At 38.5% G+C, this 23,796-nt stretch overlaps 1 protein-coding gene across 3 annotated transcripts in view; it reads right to left on the bottom strand.

The window, feature by feature from the left end:
- FGD6 (FYVE, RhoGEF and PH domain containing 6) overlaps positions 1-23,796 on the bottom strand; it is a 117,952-nt gene that overhangs the window by 59,440 nt on the left and 34,716 nt on the right. For 2 of the 3 annotated variants that reach the window (XM_046011746.1, XM_046011744.1), the window contains exons 3-5: positions 21,852-22,002; positions 2,630-2,697; positions 2,514-2,544 (exon numbers count right to left, since the gene is read on the bottom strand). In XM_046011746.1, the coding sequence (XP_045867702.1) occupies positions 2,514-2,544; positions 2,630-2,697; positions 21,852-22,002 (250 nt within the window). The remainder of the gene's footprint in view (positions 1-2,513; positions 2,545-2,629; positions 2,698-21,851; positions 22,003-23,796) is intronic. The other variant, XM_046011745.1, reaches the window with a different exon arrangement.

Below are 23,796 nucleotides of genomic sequence, written 5' to 3'. Positions count from 1 at the left end.
AAAGAAACAGAATCGGGGAGCCTGGGTGGTTCAGTCGGTTAACCGTCTGACTCTTGGTTTTCACTCAGGTCATGATCTCAGGGGTCCTGAGATAGAGCCCTGTGACTGACAGGCTCCCCACTCAGCAGGGTGTCTGCTCAGGGATTCTCTCCCTCTGCCCCTCCCCACAACTCTCACTTGTGGGCACTCTCTCTCCCTCCCAAAAATAAAGTTAAAAAAAAAAAAGACGAAGGAAGGAAGGAAGGAAGAAAAGAGGAAACAATGTACTTAGGCAGGACAGACACCAATATTTTTGCCAACTTTCTCAAAGTGTGGTCCTTAAATTGTTACTGGTCTGCAAAGACATTAGTTAGAAGGGTGAATAAGGGATTGAAAACTTTCATGTCACCTTGACATGGCCATGACATTTCTGTTTTATTTTACAAAAGTTCTGATCCAGCATGGATTGGAAATTTTAAAATCCAGTCCCTCACTACATTATGAGAAACACTACACTAGCGTATACGCACTATGGGGACTCGGACTCTGCTGTTTATCGTGGCATCTTCAACACGTGTTCCATGCAAGATTTGCTGAACTACCGCACTCAAGTTCCAATTTTATTTTTTCTGGCTCCATAGTATTGTTCACCTCTGTGAGCTTACCAAGTGAATGCTTAAAATTTCCTTAGAGAGGTCCTATTTCTATTTAAACATGTTGATCAGAAAATATGTCAAATAAGTACAATTTGTTTGTCCTAGAGATAGGCTGAGCTTTCCAGAGAAAGGGAGTTTAGCTTTTTTCTTTTTACTCTACAATTATTTAAACAATAGAGAGGTTCAGTAAAAAATGGAATTTATTCAGTTCAAACCAGAGTTTATTTTGGAAAGTTATTTATTCATCATGCTGTTATGTATTTGAAATGACAATATACTTCAAACTCAACAAATCTGTTTGGGTGATCAAATGTCATGCTATAATTTTTAAAAATGAATTACATTTTGAACTAAAAAAAGTAAAAAAAACATAATGTAACAGAATTTGAGGGTTGTAGCTAAAGCAGTAGGATATGATCTCTCTTGGGTAAGTTCTATATACTCTTATAAAAAGAATTTTATTGTTGGTTTTTTTTTTTTTGATGGAGGGTTGTATAAATGCCAATTGGATTTCAGTTGGTTAATGGTATTATTGAGTTCTTGTATATCCTTGCTGATTTTATGTCTATTAGTTTTTTTACTTACTAAAAAAAAGTGTTGGAATCTCAAAAAAAAAAAAGAATTACAAAGAGAACTAAGCAATACAGTCAAGAGCTACCTAAGAAACTATTCACAGGAGAGTAATTTCTCAAAACAAATTAGTAATGTTAAGAACTGTTTTAGAAAAGATTTCCAGGGGTGCCTGGGTGGTTCAGTGGGTTAAGTCTCTGCCTTCGGCTCAGGTCATGATCTCAGGGTCCTGGGATTGAGCCCTGCATCCGGGCCCTCTGCACAGTGGGGAGCCTGCTTCCTCCTCTCTCTCTGCCTGCTTCTCTGCCTACTTGTGATCGCTCTCTGTTGAATAAATAAAATCAAAAAAAAAAAAAGAAGAAGAAAGAAAGAAAAGGTTTCCAAAACTGGAGATTTTTCACACAGGAATTAGAGTTCCAGGTTTCTGTTGGACCACGTATAGAGCACAAAGAATCATTTAGTGAATGTGAATCACCCTTAAATGTACCCTACTTTTTAAGTTCACATGTATCTTTTAAAAAGAAAACTGAAAATGATACTCTTAGAGATATTAATGGGTGTGAACCTACCAATTCTCAGTAATTAAGTTTAAGATGATGGTAATAATTATACCATCCAAGAAAATTTTCACTTCAATTTCTTTCTTCATTGTTTCCTCTACCTTACCCTTCTTTTGTTAAATTTTAATAACTTGCCAAAATGTAACTGGAATAAAGTAGGATTAAAAGTACTTTCACTTCCAATGCATAATAGAACTTGTAAAAACTTGCAGGTACAAAAAAATGCATGAGAAAAATGAATATGCTGTCAGACACATCATAACTGTTTTCCAACAGGTTCGTTCAAGTTGATAATTACAAAAATTGAATACAGAATTTAAAAAAGTTAGTTGTAAAAATGTCTATGTTAAGTGTCTATTTCTGAGAGCAGATTCACAGGGAATAGTTCTGAACACTGATTATGACATTTTTTATACATTGCTAGTGCAAAATTCTGATAGACATCTTCTGCAAATGCCCAAGAAATATTATCACTAAAAACTCTTTATTATGAACACAGAAAGTTTGAAAAGTTCGGAAATATGGATATAAAGGTTCTATTTTTTGGAAATCATCTGGGTATACTACAAACACAACAGATACATAAATTTCAGAAAATATCTATATTCACATATACATGAATTTAAACATGTAACCATATATTAGAAAGAGTATATATATATATGTATAAAGTATATTTAAAGTTATGCTAAAAATTTTTTGACATAGGGAAAAATGCAAAAGAGGACAGTTATTTGTAGATACTCACAATATGCAAAAGTTTTAACACATCCACAAACCTGTAAAAGATAACAATAAAAGAAATGTTTTAAATGAGCCAGTGGGGAAATAAATGGTCTTCCGAATTATAAACTGAATACCTACACCTTCTCTGAGCTCATGATCTCCTTGGCAATATGATGGACTTTACTCTTCATTCCAGTATCTTCATTCTGTGGAAAAGAGTGCATTCAAAAAGCATGAACTTATAAGAGGATAATGAAAATCAGCTTTGAGCCAGTCAGATATAAATTCAAGCTCTGACACTTAGAGGTTTCTGATTAGAACATATTCCATACTACATAACATCTCAAATAGAAACATGGAGAATTAGATGCGGTTACTGAAACACAATACAGGAAGAGCGGAGAGCATTTGGTGATCTCACGTTGGACTATTACCAGCACTGTACTGCTCAACTGACTGTCCTGAGAAGCCTGAGCCTCGGTGGAGCACAAGCCAATCATTCAAAAACTGGAAAGTCACATTCTGCAGGAGAAATGACTCCTAGAGATATCACATAAACATGAGTTCTTCCCAATACATAAACTAGGAATTCTTCCACTACCCTGAATGTCTTTTCAATATCTGCTGGTAATCATGGCATCTCCTCACAAAGATTCATTGCTCAACAAATACCCACATATATCGCCCCCCTCCCTTCAAGATTTAACAAATCCCAAACATTCTGCAGTATCTGGTTTAAAACATTTCATAAAACAAATTGTTATATATTACGCTAAAGTTTCCCTCCCCCTCCAAGAATAAATATTAATCGGGTAGTGTGTACTTATCCCTTACATGTTTTCATATTTTAGTACAGAAGAACTTAAATACAATATAAAAAAAATCCTAACCCTTCCATCAGAATATAAATATTGTCATGCAAAAAAAATATTCAAAGTAGGGTATGAAACCAATGACTTACACAAATAATCTTTAAGAAGCAATCAGTTATGCATTCAGGACGCATTAATACTGCTGTCTAGTTAGCCTAGGATATTTTGCCTTGCTACATGACCTTAGCTCCCAAACTCTATCCTTTTTTTTCCCCAAACTCTATCTTTAAAGGAACAACTAGATAGATGAATTTTGCCTCCATCCCTATTATTATTCTGCTTTTCTAAGACAGGTTGTTGAATGACTGTGACCAACAGACTGGGTAAGTTTTGCTCAACCAAGCAATATACAGCACAAGATACTCAGCTCCATTCACCAGCTAACATTCCTCAGGAAGCGGTCTATGCACAGTGTGATCTTTCAGACCATGTATCAGTCATGTGCTAATAACCATGACTGTGTACACACACATACACATGCACACACACAAGGATAATTGTTGTTTTCCTATCATAATGGGTTTGATCATCTGTAGCTAGAAAGTTTAATTTTGTAAAATACAGGATATCTTTTTAAAATTGAAGGCCAGAAGAAATGCATTAAAAATGAAAAACAGGGGGTATAAGACTCTTGATCTCAGGGCTATGGGTTTGAGCCCTACACTGGGTGCAGAGATTACTTAAAAATAAAGATAAAAAAAAATTAAAAGAAAGAAAAAGGAAAAACCTAAACCACTGAAAGAACTAAAACCTTAACTCAGCACTCTTATTTTCAAGTGATGGGAGGTCCCACACAGGTCAAGAGGTACTCTTAGCAGTAGTTTTAAAAGAACCTAGGTACAGGGGTCTGGGTGCCTCAGTTGCTTAAGCATCTGCCTTTGGCTCAGATCCTGATCCCAGAGTCCTGGGACTGAGCTCCCGCTCAGCAAGGAGTCTGCTTCTCCCTCTCCCTCTGCACCCACCCCCCGACCTGTGATCTCTAATAAACAAATCAAATCTTTAAAAAAAAGAAAGAACCCTAGGTACACTATAGATGGTGAAGCATTTGACTAGCAGAGTCATGTAAAATGTGCACCACCTTTATACAAAAATTTTAAGTAGGTGTACTTTACTTTTGGCATTTCCCTTTTATTTTCTTTTCTCTTTTTAAAGGTTTCTTTATTTATTAGTTGAGAGAGAGAGAGCACACAAAGGCAAGCAAGCTTGGGGTGCAGGGGTGGTGCACAGAGGGAGAGGGAGAGAGAGAATCTCAAGCAGGCTCTGCACTGGGTGTGGAGCCCAACTTGGGGCTCAATCTCACAACCCTGAGATCATGACTTGAGTTGAAATCAGGAGTTCAACTAATTGGACTAAGCCACCCCAGCGCCCCCGCCTTTCCTCCTTTTATACCTCTGCGCTTGTTAAGTCTCTACTCCAAATACCTTTTTTTCTCCTCAGGACCTTGCTCTGCCAGGCCCTCTTTAGAAAGAGGTGTCTGTTGACTCCACAGTCAATGTTATTCCTGAGCGGGTAGCATGCTGCTGTTCCAGCAGGGGACAAAAAGACTTTAACTTGGGGCCTGACATTGCTTATCTGTCAAATGAAAGTGTTGAACTTAAAATTTCAAAATCTTAAGAGTCAAACATTCAGTATCTCAGGTGTGGCACGGCAAGTCAGTGAGAAAGACAGTGGTGGCATTCAGAGGCAGCTCTGGAGCTGGGGACTATGAAGTATGGGTTTCCTTTCTAGAAGCTGAGACTGTAAACTTTGGGGGGGGGGAATGGTGAGTGCTGGCATAAAGACAGACATGTAGATCAATGGGAAAAAACAGGGGCAAGCAAGCCCTTAAATTCAGTCACTGGATTCTTGACAAAGTTGTCAAGGCAACTCAATGGAAGAAAGGATTTTGGTTTGCCTGGGTGGCTCAGTTGGTTAAGCAACTGCCTTTGGCTCAGGTTATGATCCTGGAGTCCCAGGATGGAGTCCCACACTGTGGGGGGGGGGGGGGGGTCCCTGCTCCGCAGGGAGTCTGCTTCTCTCTCTGACCCTCCCCCTTCTCATGCTCTCTTTCATTTTCTCTCTCTCAAATAAATAAATAAAATCTTTAAAAAAATAAAAAGAAAGGATTTTGTTTTTCAACAAATGGTTGAAAATGAGTGGACCGGTTAGATATCCATAAGCAAAAAGATGAATTTATAAGCTAACTGACACCACATACAAAAATTAAAAAATGTATCCTGGACTTAAATGTAGGAGCTAAAACTATAAAACTTCTAGAAGAAAACCTTTGTGACTCTGCATAGGGTAACAGTTTTTAGATATAACACCAAAGGCATGATCCGTAAAGGAAAAAAACACCGATAAATTAAACTTCATAAAATTAAAACTTTTAGGCTCAAAAAGACACCATAAAGAAAATAAATTTCAGATAAACCCTGGTGGTAAAAAAAACAAAAATGATTGCAAACATGGTTCTGTGTCCAGTATGTAAGATGTGACTAGACATTTCATTAAATATATAAGAATAGCCAATAACTTCATGAAAAGATGTATAAGAATATAATCGGTCATCAGGGAAATGCACATTAAAACCATAGTAAGATTCCATTTCGTACCCACAGAATGGAATTAAAAAAAAAATCAGAAAATAGTGGGGTGCCTGGCTGACTCAGTCAAAAGAGCATGCAACTCTTGATATTGGGGTCAAGGGTTTGAGATGATTAAATTACTACATATTTAAGTACTAGATTACTAAAAAAAATTAATAAACATAAAAAAATCAGAAAATAGCAGGTGTTGGTGAGGATATGGAGAAACTGGAACCTTTATCTACTGCTGGTGGAAATGGGAGCCTTTATTCATACATTGTGATTGGAAGTTTTAGCTGTCTTCTAATACACTAAAGGCAGATTTTGCATTTCTTATCCTCCTTGTTATTCCGAAATCATTCCAAGAGGAAGGAGTGACCACCATCCTTACTCCATCGTTTAAAACTCTATCTATCCATCATTTGATAGCAAGGTTAGTAGGAGAAAACAGCTCTACCCTCAGCTGATTCATTGCTCTACAGTTAAATGTGAAAACATTACTGATCATTAGAACTTCCAAGCTGCTCTTAAATTTCAGATTCCCATTGAACTGTCTTGGCAATTCTGATTCTGTAGGTCTGGGATGAGGCAGGAGAGTGGCTGCCATAAGATGAATTTAAGGATAAATTTTTAAAAATCCCCAGCCTTCAAGAAGTGAATAAGGAGAGCACACCAAATACACAAAACAACTACACATATAAATATGAAATGTGCTGACATCTTGAAGTAGTGAAAGATTCTAACAGGCAGCAGTGTGTAATTCAGGAAAAGATTCACAAAGAATAAAGCATCCATCCAACGCCCTTCTGTTACTTCTTAAACATGTCATCAAGTCTCTGTATACTAGATACTGTAGATATTTACTCATCAAAGTCAGAAACCTGCACTCTTTCTTCTCCACCTTCTATGATCACATCTGGGTCATCAAGTCCTGACAATTTATCCTTCTGAATGTTTCCTTAAAGCTTCATCGATCCTTACCTCTCCTTTAATACTGCTTCCTTATTTCTTGCCTACTACTACTGCAGAAAGCTAAGTAGTTTCCTTGGCTCTAGATTTAACCCCACTGCAATCCAGTCTCTACACTGCCACCAGAGTAATAGTTCTAAAATGCAAATACCTTAGTTCTCAGGTTGAAACCCATTAGCAACTCCCTATCACCTGTGGGCAAAAAAGACTCAAGATTCCGTTCCCATGCATCTAAGACACTCCACAGTATGTGTAGTTATCTTCATTAGTCCATTCCTGCTCCCCAACACTGTACAGTCTTTCCTCCAGCCATGCTGGAATCACCTTGCAACTCCAAGTCCGCTCTGCCCTTGCATGTCTGTCCCTATATGCCCTTCCTTCTGCTTTGACTTCCCTCCTTATCATTTCTCCCCTCCTCAAAGGTTTCTGCCTATAACATTCCAACTCATCCTTTTAGATAGCACTCAAAGGTTTTCTCCTCTATGAAAGGCTGCCTTGACATTCTCTCCCCACCACTGTCACAGGACAAGTTATTCTCTTATTCACGTAGTATTTACAGAACTTTACTCCAGGGGATTGTGTTTATTTGTTGACATGTTTAATTCCCTCTAGTTTAGGACCTTACTTACCTACTGTATACAGCACAATGTGTGGTCCACTGCAACTGATATACATGAATGTGTACAAGAGTGGCTGTCACTTTCTCAGAATCTAAGAATGGAGCACACTGCTTTTGACTATGTACTGAGTAACATGAAAATGTAATTTCAAACTAATAGGTCAATGTGGAAAAAAAAAAAAGAAAAAAGGTAGGGGGTTGGCCTAGATGATTAGGGCCTCCTGTGATTCTAAAATTCTAGGAATCTATGTATTCTGTTGTCTAGTTTACCTTTTAAACCAGGACAACTACAGAGCTAAAGAGGGCTAGTAACTACTAGAAAATTATCCAATGAATTACAATAATTTTCAAAGTAGAAAGTCAAAGATAACTAAGAAACAGAACAAAATGAAAAGTTCTGTATTATCTTCAACTTGGAAGAACAAATGACTTATTCTGACCCAAGTCAAACAATGATGGAAAAATACAACGCAATGTAAAACCCCGAGAGGCATATTTGGCATCTTGACTTTTCAGTTAATGACAGTCCTCACTTAAATTACATCACATTTCGGAGCGGACTGCCTGTTAAATAACTGCATCTCCCAGAAGTACTCTGCTGTGGAAGCTGAAACATTAGCCACAAATGAAATTACCTCATGAAGATCATAAAGTAAGTCAAACAAATTCCAAAACGGAACCTTTGATCTGAAACCCAGTTTCATGTTCTGATCTCTTGATCATAGTCCAGCTCTGTAAATTCTTAACCTTGTTCTCGTCTATTAGTATTTGTTCACTACAAGTAAAATTCAGTGAAACTTATCCATTACTTTTTAACAGAATTCTTAAAAGGCCTCTGCTATGCTACTCAAGGGCTCTATTGAAAAAGCAAAAGCTGAACAACCAGATCTGCCTGAGAAACACCTTTATCATTAAATTATCCCCCCAATGAGGTAACACCATGATTAGCCTCTGAAGAACAAAGTTCTTGGGTTTTCATGCCTCTCTTCATAAGGGTACATATCACATCAGTTATTTTACAAAGAAAATTTGGGAAAGAGGTCGGGAAGTCAATATGCAGGAAAGGTGAACAGTGGTGAATATTCTAACCATAATGAAGGAGAATGAAAGATCTCAACGTCAACCATTTGTTAAGCACTAAAAGTAAAGACCCCAAAACATAAAACTAAAAAGGTGGAACATGAAAAATATAGAGATGACCATGGCTATTCACTACCATCTCAAACATGTTTCATCAACATCATTCAGCTTCTTTGGCTTATCCCAAGTTATTAGCAGAGATATATTTTGGTTAAAAAACCCAATTCAGCGGGCTTCAAGGCAAGTTACTTAACCTGTATAAAAAAACTCCTTTTCCTCATGTAAAAAAAGAATAGTACATATGTCACATATAGATATATGTGTCATATATACTATTATATATATATGTGACATATGTACTATTCTTTTATGACATATGTACTATATATATTTATTACATATAATAAATATATTATATATATATATATCTCCTAGCATGTTTTTAAAGATTAAGAGTAATACCTGTTCCCATAGTACAGATAAGAATAGGCACACAGGTGTGGTACAAAATTAATATTCTTCCCTTTCCAGGTAGTTTGTTTACTTTTGCAGGAGTATCTCTTTGAACATCTGTTTGCTCTCTCTTCACAAAGTTAAAACAAGGGCTCAGTGGCATATACCCTTTATTTTCTCCTCTTCTAAGTCTGGCAGTTTCATAAGGATATGTTACTGGCACTGAAACATGATGAGCTACGTGCTCATTATATGTCCATGGACTGTGGCACCTGTTTTTGGCGTATTCATGGCCTGCAAAAGATATTCTTAAGTCCTAACCCCTGGGGACCTCAGAATGTGATTTTTGTTGGAAATAGTGTTGTTGCAGATAAAATTAGTAAATTAAGATGAAGTCATATGGGACTAAGATGAGCCCCTAACCTGACTGGTATCCTTTTAAGAGAAGAGATGCAGACATGCATGAAGGGAGGACACTCTGATGACAGAGGCAGAGACTCCAGCTCTTGCCAGGTATACGCTCAGGAACTATGAGAACTGCAGGCAAGCCACTAGGAAGAAGAAAGATTCTCTCCTATGGGCTTCAGAGGGAATATGGCCTTGCCGACACCTTGAATTTAGACATCTGGCCTCCAGAACTGTAAAACAATAAACTTCTGTTGTTTTAAGCCACCCAGTTAGTGGTATTTTATAACAGCAGCTCTAGGAAACCAATACAACCTATCATAAACACAATCTAAGAAGTATATTACAAGTGCCTAAGTGCATAAATTTTCTTGACTTCAGAAGTGTTTTTACAACTAATATTTGGCATGTTACAACTATGTATCCTGTAGGATCTGTGGAGTTACGCAGGGGATTACTGTCTTATTGTGTCAATTAAGAAATGGAGGATCAAAGAAGTTATAAAAGAAGCTCTCACCCTAAGACCCAGCAATTGCACTACTATTTACCCCACAGATACAAATGCAATGATCCAAAGGGGCACCTGCACCCCAATATTTATACCAGCAATGTTCACAACAGCCAAGCTATGGAAAGAGCCTAGATGTCCATCGACAGATGAATGGATGAAGAAGATGTGGTGTATATATATGATAGAATATTACTCAGGCATCAAAAAGAATGAAATCTTGACATCTATAATGATGTGGATGGAACTAAAGGGTACTATGCTGAGCAAAGTAAGTCAATCAGACAAAGACAACTATCATATGATCTCACTTACATGTGGAATTTAAGAAATGAAACAGAGGATCATAGGGGAAGAAAGTAAAAAATCAAACAAGATGAAATCAGAGAGAGACAAACCATAAGAGACTCAATCATAGGAAACAAACTGAGGGTTCCTGGAAGGGAGGGAGGAGAGGGAATAGGATAACTGAGTGATAGACATTAGGGAGGGCATGTGATGTAATGCGCATTAGGTATTAAAGTTCTTTTTTTTTTTTTTTAAGATTTTATTTATTTATTTGTCAGAGAGAGAGTGTACAAGCAAGCAGAGTGGCAGGGAGAGGCAGAGAGAGAAGCAGGCTCCCCGCTGAGCGAGAAGCCCGATGTGGGACTCGATCCCAGGACCCTAGGATCATGACCTGAGCCGAAGGAAGCAGCTTAACCCACTGAGCCACCCAGGCTCCCATCGCACTAGATATTATATAAGACTGATGAATCACTGACCCCAACCTCAGAAACCAATAATACATTTTATGTTAATTAACTGAATTTAAATTAAAGATAAATTTTTTGAAATGCCTCAAATAGGGACACCTGGTTGGCTCAGTCAGAAGAGAACGAGACTCTTGGTCTTGGGGTGGTGAGTTCAAGTCCCATGTTGGATGTGAAGATTACTTAAAAATAAAATTTTGGGGCGCCTGGGTGGCTCAGTGGTTTAAGCCTCTGCCTTCGGCTCAGGTCATGATCTCAGGGTCCTGGGATCGAGCCCCGCATCGGGCTCTCTGCTCAGTGGGGAGCCTATTTCTCCCTCTCTCTCTGCCTACTTGTGACCTCTCTCTCTCTGTCAAATAAATAAATAAAATATTTAAAAAAATAAATAAAATAAAAAATAAAAAAATAAATAAAAAAATCTTTAGGGCGCCTGGGTGGCTCAGTGGGTTTAAAGCCTCTGCCTTCGGCTCGGGTCATGATCCCAGAGTCCTGGGATCGAGCCCCGCATCGGGCTCTCTACTCTGCGGGGAGCCTGCTTCCTCTTCTCTCTCTGCCTGGTTGTAATTTCTCTCTGTCAAATAAATAAAACATTAAAAAAAATTTTTTTTTTAAAATAAAATCTTTAGGCACGTCTGGGTGGCTCGGTCAGTTAAACATCTGCCTTCGGCTCAGGTCCTAATACCAGAGTCCCGGGATTGAGCCCTGCATCGGGCTTGGAGCCTAGCAAGAGCCTGCTTCTCCCTCTGCCTCTCACCCCTCTTGTGCTCTCTCTCTCTCTCAAATAAATAAATCTTAAAATAAAGTCTTTTAAAAAGTTTTGAAAAAATAAAAGAAGCTCTCTTCCTAAGCTTCTACTTCAAAGACCTTTGGGTTGATGTATATAGGGCTATACCAAAGGCATTACCCTGTACAATCTTTCACTTGGCTTTATTGTTTTCCCTACAGTAAGATTCTTTGATAGTTTTATTAAAATATTCATATTCCATAAAATGTATTTTTACCTTTCTAAAGTATAAAGTCCATGGTTTTTAATATATTCAAGGTTATATAATCACCACCACAATCTAACTTTAGAACATTTTCATTACCCCCAAAAGAAACTCCATGCCTAAAAGCAGTCACTCCCTATCCTCCCTTCTGTCCACCTTCTGCAACCATTTATCTTCTGTCTCTATGGATGCCCTTATGCTGAGCATTTCATGTAAATGGAGTCGTACAACATGTGGTCTTTTGTGACTGACTTCCTTCACTTACCCAATTTCTAAGGTTCATCCATCTTGCAGCATGCATCAGCACATTTACAAACTGCTCTGTAATACTCAACTGTGTATATATACTACATTTGTTTATACATTCATCAGTTAATGGCTCCATTTATCAGTTGATGGGCATTTTAGTTCCTTCCATTTTTTAGCTATGATGAATAATGCTGCTGTGAACATTTTGCACTAAGATTTTATCTGGACATATGCTTTTCTCATGTGGGTATATAACAAGGAGTAGAATTGCTGGGTTATATGGTAACTCTAAATTTAACATTTGGAGGAACTGCCAGACAATGTTCCAAAGAGGCTGTATGTACCATTTTACATTCTCACCAGCAATGTACAGGGGTTTCAATTTCTCCATATTCCTGGCCATCTGTTTATCTCCTTTGAAAAAATGACTAATTTTAGCCCATTTTTTTTCTTTTTAAATTTAAATTCAATTAATTAACACATAACGTATTATTGGTTTCAGGGGTACAGGTGTGTGATTCATCACTCTTATATAATACCTTATCATCACTCTTATATAATACAGTGTTCATTATAGCACATACCCTTCCCGATGTCCATCACCCAGTTGTCCCATCCCTCTGCCCATCCTCCAGCACCCCTCAGATTTTTCCTATGCCCAAGAGTCTTTTGTGATTTATCTCCCTCTGTGGTTTCGTCTTGCTTCATTTTTTTCTGCTTTTTCCATATGACCCTCTGTTTTGTTTCTTAAATTCCATGTATCAGTGAAATCATGAAAATTGTCTTTCTCTGCCTGACTTATTTCACTCAGCATAATACCCTTTGCTCCATCCATGTCACTGCCAACAGCAAGATTTCATTTTTGAGGAGTGCATAATATTCCATTGTACATATATACCATATCTTCATCATCCACTCATCTGTCAATGGACATCTGGGCTCTTTCCATAGTTTGCCTATTGTGAACTTTGCTGCTATAAATATTGGGGTACAGTTGCCCCTTTCTATCATTCCATTTATTTTAAGATTTTATTTATTTATTTGACAGAGATCACAAGTAGGCAGAGAGGCAGGCAGAAAGAAGTGGGGGGAAGGAGGCTCCCTGCTGAGCTGAGAGCCCGATGCAGGGCTCAATCCCAGGACCCCAAGATCATGACCTAAGCCAAAGGCAGAGGCCCAACCCACTGAGCCACCCAGGCACCCCTTGATCACTCCATTTGTATATTTGGGATAAATAAACAGTAGTGCAATTACTGGGTCATATGGTACTTCTATTTTTAACTTTTTGAGGAACCTCCATACTATTTTCCAGACTGGCTGTACCAGCTTGCATTCTCACCAACAGTGTAAGAGAGTTCCCCTTTCTCTACATTCTTGCCAACATCTGTTGTTTCCTGACTTGTTAATTTTAGCCATTCTGACTGGTGTGAGGTGGTATCACATTGTTTGATTTATATTTCTCTAATGCCAAGTGATGTAGAACAGTGTTTCATGTGTCTGTTGGCCATTTGGATGTCTTCTTTGGAAAGCTGTTCATTCTGCTGCCTATTTCCTAATGGGATTATTTGTTCTTTGGGTGTTGAGTTTGTAAGTTCTTTATAGATTTTGGATACTAGCCCTTTATCTGACTAAGTCATTTGGAATTATCTTCTCTCATTCTGTCAGCTGTATTTTGGTTTTGTCGAAGGTTTCCTTTGCTATGCAAAGGCCTTTTTTCTTGATGAAGTCCCAATAGTTCATTTTTGCTTTTGTTTCCCTTGCCTTTGGAGGTGTGTTTAGCAAGAAGCTGCTGCAGCCAAGGTCGAAGGGCTTGCTGCCTGTGTTCCCCTCCAGGATTTTGTTGGAATTCTATCTCACATTTAGGTCTTCCATCGACTTTGAGTTTATTTTTGTGTATGGTGTGAGAAAAGGGTCCAATTTCATTCTGCATGTGATTGTCCAATTTTCCCAACAGCATTTGTTGAAGAGACTGTCCTTTTTCCACCAGACATTCTTTCCTACTCTGTTGAAGATCAGTTGACCATACAGTTGAGGGTCCATTTCTGAGTTCTCTGTTTTGTTCCATTCATCTATTGTCTCTGTTTTTGTGCCAGTACCATACTGTCTTGATGATGACAGCTTTGTGAAAGAGCTTGAAGTCTGGAATTGTGATGCCACTGGCTTTGGTTTTCTTTTTCAACATTCCCTTGACTATAGGGGTGTTTTCCGGTTCCATACAAATTTTAGGATTATTTATTCCAGCTCTGTGAAAAATGCTGATAGTATTTGGGTAGGGATTGCACTGAATGTGTAGATTGCTCTAGGTAGTGTAAACATCTTAACAATATTTGCTCTTGTAATCCATGAGTATGGAACATTTTCCCATTTCTTTGCTTCTTCCTCAATTTCATTCATGAGTGTTCTATAGTTTTCTGAGTACAGAGCCTTTGCCTCTTTGGTTAGGTTTATTCCTAGGTATCTTATGGTTTTTGGATGCAACTGTAAATGGGATCAACTCCTTACTTTCCCTTTCTTCTGTCTAATTATTGGAGTACAGAAATGCAACTGATTTCTGTGCATTGATTTTATACCCTGCCACTTTACTGAATTCCTGTATGAGTTCTAGCAACTTTGGGGTGGAGTCTTTTCGATTTTCCACACAGAGTATCACGTTCTATGAAGAGTGAGAGTTTGACTTATTCTTTGCTGATTCAGATGCCTTTAATTTCTTTTTGTTGTCTGATTGCTGAGGCTAAGACATCTAGTACTATGTTGAAAATAGCACTAGACAGTGGACGTCCCTGCGATGTCCCTGACCAGAAGGGAAAAGCTCTCAGTTTTTCCCCATGAAGAATGCTCTTGTTGTAGGCTTTTTATATATGGCTTTTATGATATGATATGAGATATGATCCCTCTATCCCTACACTGTGAAGACTCTGAATCAAGAAAGGAGGCTGTACATTGTCAAATGCTTTTCCTGCATCTATTGAGAAGATCATATGGTTCTTGTCCTTTCTTTTATTAATGTAATAAATCACACTGATTGATTTGCAGATATTGAACCACCCTTGTAGCCTAGGAATAAATCCCACTTGGTTGTGGTGAATAATCCTTTTAATGTACTACTGGATCCTACTGGTTAGTATCTTGGTGAGAATTTTTACATCTGTGTTCACCAGGGATGTTGTTCTGTAAGTCCCTTTTTTGGTGGGGTCTTTGTCTGGTTTTGGGATCAAGATAATGCTCGCCTCATAAAATGAGTTTGAAGTTTTCCTTCTATCTCTATTTTTTATTTTTTAAAGATTTTATTTATTTATTTGACAGGGAGAGACAGAGACAGGGAACACAAGCAGAGGAGCGGGAGAGGGAAAAGCAGACTTCCCACTCAGCAGGGAGCCCGATGTGGGCCTTGATCCCAGGACCCTGGGACCATGACCTGAGAGGAAGGCAGCCACTTGGCGACTGAGCCACCCAGGTGCCCTATCTCTATTTTTTAAAACAGCTTCAGAAGAATAGGTATTAGTCCTTCTTTAAATGTTTGGTAGAACTCCCAAGGGGAGCCATCCAGCCCTGGACTCTAGTTGGGAGATTTTTTATTATAGCTTCAATTCCACTGCTGGTTATGGGTCTATTCAGGTTTTCTATTTCTTCCTGCTTCAGTTTTGGTAGTTCATACGTCTCTAGGAATGCATCCAATTCTTCCAGATTGGCATATATTTGCTCATAATATGTTCTTAAAATTGTTCATATTTCTTCAGTGTTGGTTACGATCTCTCCTCTTTCATTCCTGATTTTATTTGGGTCCTTTCTCTTTTCTTTTTGATAAGTCTGGCCAAGAGTTTATCAATCTTATTAATTCTTTCAGAGAACCAGCTCCCAGTTTCATTGATCTTTTCTACTGTTCTCCTGGTTTCTATTTCATTGCTATCTCCTTTAATCTTTATTATTTCTCTTTTCCTGTGTGATTTAGACTTTATTTGCTATTCCTTCTCCAACTCCTTTAGGTGTAAGGTTAGCTTGTGTATTTGAGACCTTTCTTGTTTATTGAGAAAGGTTCGGATTGCTATATACATCCTTCTGAGGACTGCCTTTGCTGCATCCCAAAGATTTTCAACTGTTTTCATTTTCATGAAAATGTGTCCATGAATTTTTTTTAAAGATTTTATTTATTTATTTGAGAGAGGGAGAGAGAGCAAGAGTCCATGTACAAGTGGAGAGGAGGGGCAGAGGGAGAAGCAGATTTCCTGTTGAGCAGGGAGCCTGATGTGGGGCTCAATCCCAGGAGCCTGAGATCATGACCTGAACCAAAGACAGACATTCAACCAAAGGAGTCACCCAGGGGCCCCAAAGTTTCCCTGAATTTTTAAAATTCTTCTTTAATTTCCTGGTTGACCGATTCATTCTCTAGTACAATGCTATTTAGCCTCCACCTATCTGAGTTCTTTCCAATTTTCCTCTTGTGATTGAGTTCCAGTTTCAAAGCATTGTGGTCTGAAAGTATGCAGGAAATGATCCCAATCTTTAGGTACTGGTTGAGACCTGATTTGTGACCCAGAATGTGATCTGTTCTGGAGAATGTTCCATGTTCACTCGAGAAGAGTGTGTATTCTGTTGCTTTAGGATGGAATGTTCTGTATATATCTGTGAAGTCCATTTGGTCCAGTATGTCATTTAAAGCCCTTATTTTCTTGTTGATCACCTGCTTAGATAATCTGTCCATTGCAGTGAGGGGGTTGTTAAAGTCTACTACTAGTATTGTATTATTGTAAACGTGTTTCTTTAACTTTTATTAACTGTTAGTTTATTTAATTGGCCGCTCCCATGTTAGGGGCATATTTAAAATTGTTAGATCTTGTTGGACAGATCCTTTAATTACGATACAGTATTCTTCCTCATCTCTTATTACAGTCTTTGGTTTAAAATCCAATTTGTATGGGGGCGCCTGAGTGGCTCAGTGGGTTAAAGTCTCTGCCTTCGGCTCAGGTCATGATCCCAGGGTCCTGGGATTGAGCCCTGCGTCAGACTCTCTGCTCAGCGGGGAGCCTGCTTCCCCCACCACTGCCTGCCTCTCTGCCTACTTGTGATTTCTGTCAAATAAATAAAATTTTAAAAAAAATCTAATTTGTCTGGTATAAGGACTGCCACCCCCGCTTTCTTTTGATGTCTATTAGCATGATGAATGGTTTTCCAACTCCTCACTTTCCATCTGGAAGTGTCTTTGGGTCTAAAATGAGTCTCCTGCAGACAGCATATTGATGGCAGATTTTTTTTTTTTAAGATTTTATTTATTTATTTGACAGAGAGAGATCACAAGTAGGCAGAGAGAGAGAGAGAGAGAGAGAGAGAGGAGGAGGAAGCAGGCTCCCTGCCGAGCAGAGAGCCCGATGCGGGGCTCGATCCCAGGACCTGGGATCATGACCTGGGCCGAAGGCAGAGGCTTTAACCCACTGAGCTACCCAGGCGCCCCTGATGGCAGATTTTTAACCATTCTGATACCCTGTGTATTTTGATTGGGGCATTTAGTCCATTTACATTCAGGGTAACTATTCAAAGATATGAATTTAGTACCATTCTATTGCCTCTAAAGTGTCTGTCACTGTATATTGTCTCTGTTCCTTTATGAGCCTTTTTGGCTCTCTCTTTGCTTACAGGACCCCTTTGAATATTTCTTGTAGGGATGGTTTGATTATCACGAAGTCTTTTAGTTTCTGTTTGTCCTGGAAGCTTTTTAATCACTCCTTCTATTTTGAATGATATCCTAGCTGGATGAAGTATCCTATGCTGTATATTTTTCTCATTTAGCACCTTTAGCCTATTTTTAAAAATTGGGTTCTTTATTATGATTGAGTTGTAAGAGTTCCTTATATATTCAGGATATAAGTCCTTCATTACAGATGTTTGTCAATATTTTCTCCTCCTCTGTGGGTTATCCTTTCATTTTCTTGATGGTACTATATGCAGCACAAAAGTTTTTAATTTTGATAATGTCCAATTTGGCTATTTTCCCCTCCCATCACTTATACTTTTGTTGTTGTATCAATGCAGCTTCTGACTACCCAAAATCATAAAGAGTTATTCTTTTATTTTGTTCTAAGGGCTTTATAGTTTCAGCTCCTACATTTAAGTCTATTATCCATTTGAGTTAATTTTTGTGTAAGAGCAAAGGAAGACATCTACTTTATTCTTTAGCACATGGATGTTCAATAGCTCGAGCACAATTTATTAACCCCTTGATTTCTTTAACTACATATTTTGACTTTTTGTATTACATACATTTTTTTGTTGTTACTTGTAATCTGTTGTGAAATGAGATTGGTGTAAATAAAGTAATCAACTTAAAATAATTATTTGACCGAGGTCAAATGCCTAGTAAGTGTCAGAGATGGGACTGAAGGACAGGTCTTAGGATGTCAAATTTCATGTTTTTGTGAGAACACAATATTACCTTTCATGTACACATGTTTCCAATTTATTCATCAAAGATAAGAAAAGGTAAGCTTCAAACTATATTTTGATAAAGAATGATTAGTTACTTAAGATTTTGCTTGCTTCTTTTTAAATATGCCAATAATAACAGCTAAAATCTGTTGAGCAATTTGTGTCAGAACTGTTTTAAACAGTGTATAACCTTAATCATCACAACAATCTTAGAAAATAAAAACAAGTGTCAAAAAAAAAAAAGGAAAAAGAAAAACAAGTGTCTACCCTACTCCCTTGTCTTTTTATAGGTGGGGAAGCTAAGGCACAAAGATGTTAAATAAATTGCTCAAGATCATAGAGTTGATAAATGATAAGCACCCAGGCAATCCAGCCTCAAAGACTGTGTTGTTGTTGTTCTTCCTCTTCTTTTTTTTTTAAAAAGGATTTATTTATTTGAGAAAGAGAGAGAGGAAAACAGTGAGCAAGCACGAGTGGGGTAGAGGGGCAGAGGGAGAGGGATAGGCAGACTCCCCACTGAGCAGGGAACCCAATATGGGCTCAATCCCAAGACTCTGAAATCATGATGTGAATCGAAGACAGATGAACCACCCAGGCACCTGAAGACCACGCTGTTCTTAACCACTTTGAAAGGAAATTACTTAGGAGAAAAGCATTCACCGGGCTATGCTTAAATGGATCAGTATCATTTAGAAAGGGAGAGTTAGCTCTTTAATTATTGCCACAGCTGTCTCAGGTGAACAGAGAGTAAGCTTGTCAGGAGGGCCAACAGCTCTAAAAGAGGGAAATTATTAAACATTAGAATCACATATAAAAATATTAAATGTCAATGGTTAACTGAAGAAATAATCTCGTTTTAAAATAGGGGTATCTGGGTGGCTCAGTTAGTTAAGCATCTGCCTTGGGCTCAAGTCATGATGCTAGGGTCCTGGGGTTCAGCCCACTGTCATGCTCCCTACTCGGTGGGGAGCCTGCTTCCCCCTCTCCTTCTGTCCCACCCCCTGCTTTCTCCCTCTCTCACATAAGTAAGTAAAATCTTTAAAACAAAACAAATAAACAAACAAAAACCAGAAAAACAGAAGCGTCTGGGTGGCTCTATCGGTTAAGCGTTTGCCTTCTGCTCAGGTCATGATCCTGGAATCCCAGGATCAAGCCCCAAATCAGGCTCCCTGCTCAGTGGGGAGTCTGCTTCTCCCTATGCTCCTCCACCCTGCCCCTGTCTGCTCTCTCACTCACTATTTCTCAAACAAATATTTTAAAATAAAATAAAAACAGAAAAATATTAAGAGACATACTTCAGTGGGTGGCACAACTAAAGACAAAAACCAATAATATAAAAACCAGAAGGGAGGGGCGCCTGGGTGGCTCAGTGGGTTAAGCCTCTGCCTTTGGCTCAGGTCATGATCTCAGGGTCCTGGGATGGAGTCCCATATCCGGCTCTCTGCTCAGCAGGGGGCCTGCTTCCTCCTCCCCCTCTGCCTGCCTCTCTGCCTACTTGTGATCTGTCTGTCAAATAAATAAATAAATAAAATCTTTAAAAATCTTAAAAAACAACAACAACAACAACAAAAAAAAAAAACAAAGGGAAAGGAAAGGCCGGTATAAACACAGAGGAAGGAACTCTGGAAGTCTCCAATGACCACAAAACGAATGAGTCAACTAGGCAGTATTGTGACAGGATGTGTTGAGAAGATGCATAACACAAAAGGGTAGAGAGAAATCGTTCCTTTATACGGTATGTCAGTGAGGCTCCTAGTAGAACGTGGACACCACTTTTGGTACCATACTTCAAAAAGGGGAGAAATCAGAAAGGGTTTGAACAAGAGAAACGAACAGACCCAAACAACGGGAAGCAGTACTTGTTAGAAAAAGAACTTGCAGTTTATCTAAGACAGGGAAGATTGATTTAATTATGGCCCTTGGAGAGGAAGACCACTGGAAGCCTCTTCCCCAAACCCTACAGGCTTTGGTTCTTTCTAGGCATTTATTCCTCAGTCAAATATCACTTTCTTTGAGGCTTTATACTAAGTAGACTCCTTAGTTTCTAGCACATTGCTCTTTTTATTCCCTTCATAGCACGTAATAATCTGAAGTTCTCACTATTCTAGTGAATGTATGGCCCCTCTTGTCCCATTAGGATGTAAGCTCTTCGAGAGCAAAAATCCTTGAACACTGCTTTATATCTAGTACATACTTTTTATGCCTGGTATATATCTGGGAAATAGTATTTTACAAATACTTGTACCATCTATATATGTGATCTTCAGCAACTAGGAAAGTAAGTTTTCAAATCAGAGATAGCACATAGCAGTAAAACACCAGAGGAATTACTTAATAGTCAAAAACCCACACACTTCTGAAGTATACGCTGGGCTTTTAAGAACAGTCACTCATCTGGCTTAGGTACTTTACACACTCAGAGACCTTAAGGCTAAATAATTTCTAGTGGTTACTTCCAACTCTATGATTCAATACTTCACAGCATAAAGTCTTACAAGAAATAAACAAATAATCACTGAGTTCTTAAACAGTGTTCTAAGGCTTTACACAAATCAAATTATTTAGTCCTCATACTTCTGAGATAAATCCTTTTCTTTATAAAATGGGGGCTCTTTAGCTTAAAGATATTAAATAATTTGCCTGCAGTTACTCAACCAGCTTGTATGTGGTGGAGCTGGTATTTAAAACTAGACAATTACACAACTCATGCCATTCATTTAAAGTTGAAATAAACTTTTAAAAAGCTAAAATATATTAAACAGAAAACAACTGATTGGTAAGTTATGGCATAGAAGTTAGGTGAAACATGGATTTTCTCCTCTATGGTTTGATAGGCTTGCTATGAGAATCCTTTCAAATTCTGTCTTGCTGTAATGTTTCAACACATCGTGGGGTTATTGTTAATATACTATTTTTTCCTTTGTAATGATGTCTTTATTCAAAAAATACATATTCATAGTGAACCATTCCTGTCAAACTAAAGAAACAATATAATGAACCTCCATGTCCTGACATATCTTTAATTATCAACATGTGGCCAATCTTGTTTCATGTATACTGAAAATACAAGTACTGAATTACTTCAAAGGAAATCCTGATATGTTATTAATTGCAGCCTTTTTCTACCTCTAAAAAGATTTCATTAAGTCTGAAATGCATCTAATTCCCTTCTTTCAAGTAGAATTGCTAGCAATAGAAGGAACAATCCTTAGAGGGGATTTCCGTTATCAAAAGGAAAACCAAAGGACAGTGCCAAAAATAAATTTCTCAAAAAAATTACTAAACTCTAAGTGATGTGCATTTAGAAATGTGATAATATCTTAGGTACTACATTATAGCAGAAACTAATTTTAAAATATTTTATAAGTTTTAAGAAAAAATAACTAGGGATTTTGTGCCTGTCATGCTGATAAATATTATTTCCAAATATTATGAGACCAACAAACACAGAAGTAAAAACAATTAAATAGTAACATATACCTGTTTGTCTCCCAGATCAGGGTCCCCTTTACTAGAGTCAGAGCTGACATCGTCTTCGTCAGAACTGTTGATGTCTTCTTCCTCATCCGAAGGAAGTTCACCAAGACCAAGATCAAGATCGTTGTGTCCCTCCTGGGATGCTCCAGAACTGCTTCAGTAGAGAATAGCGCCTTAGTCACCTTTAATAACAAGGAATACTCTCCAAAACCCACATAGGATCAACCGTCTTATTCGTATGATGTAAGCTAGGTATACCTAAGGGATGTGAACACCAGGATGGAAATAGCCAGACCAACCAAACTTCCCTTTCTCTTTTGCTATCTCAGCTGTCAAAAACCCAAATTCATTATCACAGCTGCCCTAATCCTATGCTTCTTTTTCTTCTTCCTTGAAAAGATCAGGTCTCTACTCCTATGAACCAAGAAGCCTCGGTAGGATGTAACCTAGGTTACCACAAAAGGGCACTCACTAGCTACACGGGAACATTTGAAGAGGTGGTGTTTCCCTGGGTCTGTTTTACTTTTATTTTTTTAAAGCAACTAACAAATCTACCAGAATTGGGAGGAATGAACGATGCATGGGCTACTGTGAACATGTGCCCAGCCTCCTTGATTATCCCCAGTTCCTCTTATGTAACCACATCATAAGACATGGGAAGGGACGAGGATGTTAAAAATTCTTGGGCTCTGATCCAGACCTGCTGAATCAGAAACTCTAGGGGTGCAGGGCCCCTAGGGGATACATGTTGGAAGTCTGAAAATCACTGTACCAGGCCATTTACCACCTCCACCTCTCCAGCCTGACGTCATCAACATTTTCCACTTTGTACTGAGACAAACCTCTTCAATCTAATAGCCATTGTTGCAATCTAGTCTTGGGAGGGGGGTGGGGAATTCCATAGCAGAGTTCCCCAGGAAGACGGCAGAAATAATTCTAACTTTGGTTGTAAAGACTCAGGAACAAATTATCTGTAACAACTGTTTTCCTGTCTGCAGTTTACAAGAATACATGCAGAGCAGAAGAGTCAGTAAAAGAATCAGAGAAAATCGTTAGGGGGAAACACTCAGAATAAAGAGACAGTTGCATTTCACCCTGGCAGGTCCCTTTACAGGTCAGGGCCAGGTCACTCAACTGCCAAGGCTCCTACATGTTATGAAAATTTCTAACAGGAATCTTACAAGCTAAAGATGAATTCTCTGCCAGTTCCTGAATACACATTGTAGGATACAGACAGCCTCAGATGCCATTCCTGGAACTTAACTGTTACACAAACCAGTTGGATGAAGGCAGAATGCCAAAAGGAACACCTCCCTCTGCCAAAGACTGGGGTTCCTTACTATTCAGGAGCTGGAGGGCCTCAGGGAATCATATCACAGCCTCAAGTAGGTGGGTGCGCACTGATCATAGCTCCACGACGTGGAGGAGACTCACACCCTAGGGTGGAGCTCGGGGTGGAGAGCGGAAGCTTCCCAGTCAGATCACAGGCAGAACTCACTGCCTCTGGGTGCAGGGACAGGAGCCCAACCCAGCTGGGTAATTAGTTGATTTAAATTAGCTGGAGTAAATAAAGTTAACAGAATAGACTGCAGGATACATCCATATAAGTAAAGCAAAACCTACCTCAACTTGTTTTTATCATTAATTCTTTAACTCTTTACATCCTCTAAAACCCTGTTACTCAAAACATGTTCAATCTATGAGCAGCTTAGCATCACGGGAAGCTTTTTAGAAATACAGAACTTCAGGCCTCACCCTGCTGCACTGAATCACAGTCTGGTTGTAACAAAGTCCAGTAATCTGTTTTTTTTCAAATCAGTGCACTCTTTTAGACTCAACAGTATAAAAATTTTGGATAATCAGTAACAGCTTGTAGCACCTGCGAGGAAATTAGGTTTATTCTGTCTGAAGAGAGAGCTGAGAGGTGTTTCTTGGTTCAACATCTGGA

Source organism: Meles meles, chromosome 7, assembly GCF_922984935.1.
Source record: "Meles meles chromosome 7, mMelMel3.1 paternal haplotype, whole genome shotgun sequence".
Lineage (NCBI taxonomy): Eukaryota > Metazoa > Chordata > Mammalia > Carnivora > Mustelidae > Meles > Meles meles.
Note: the sequence above shows the minus strand (reverse complement) of the source record. Positions and strands in the feature narration are given on the sequence as shown.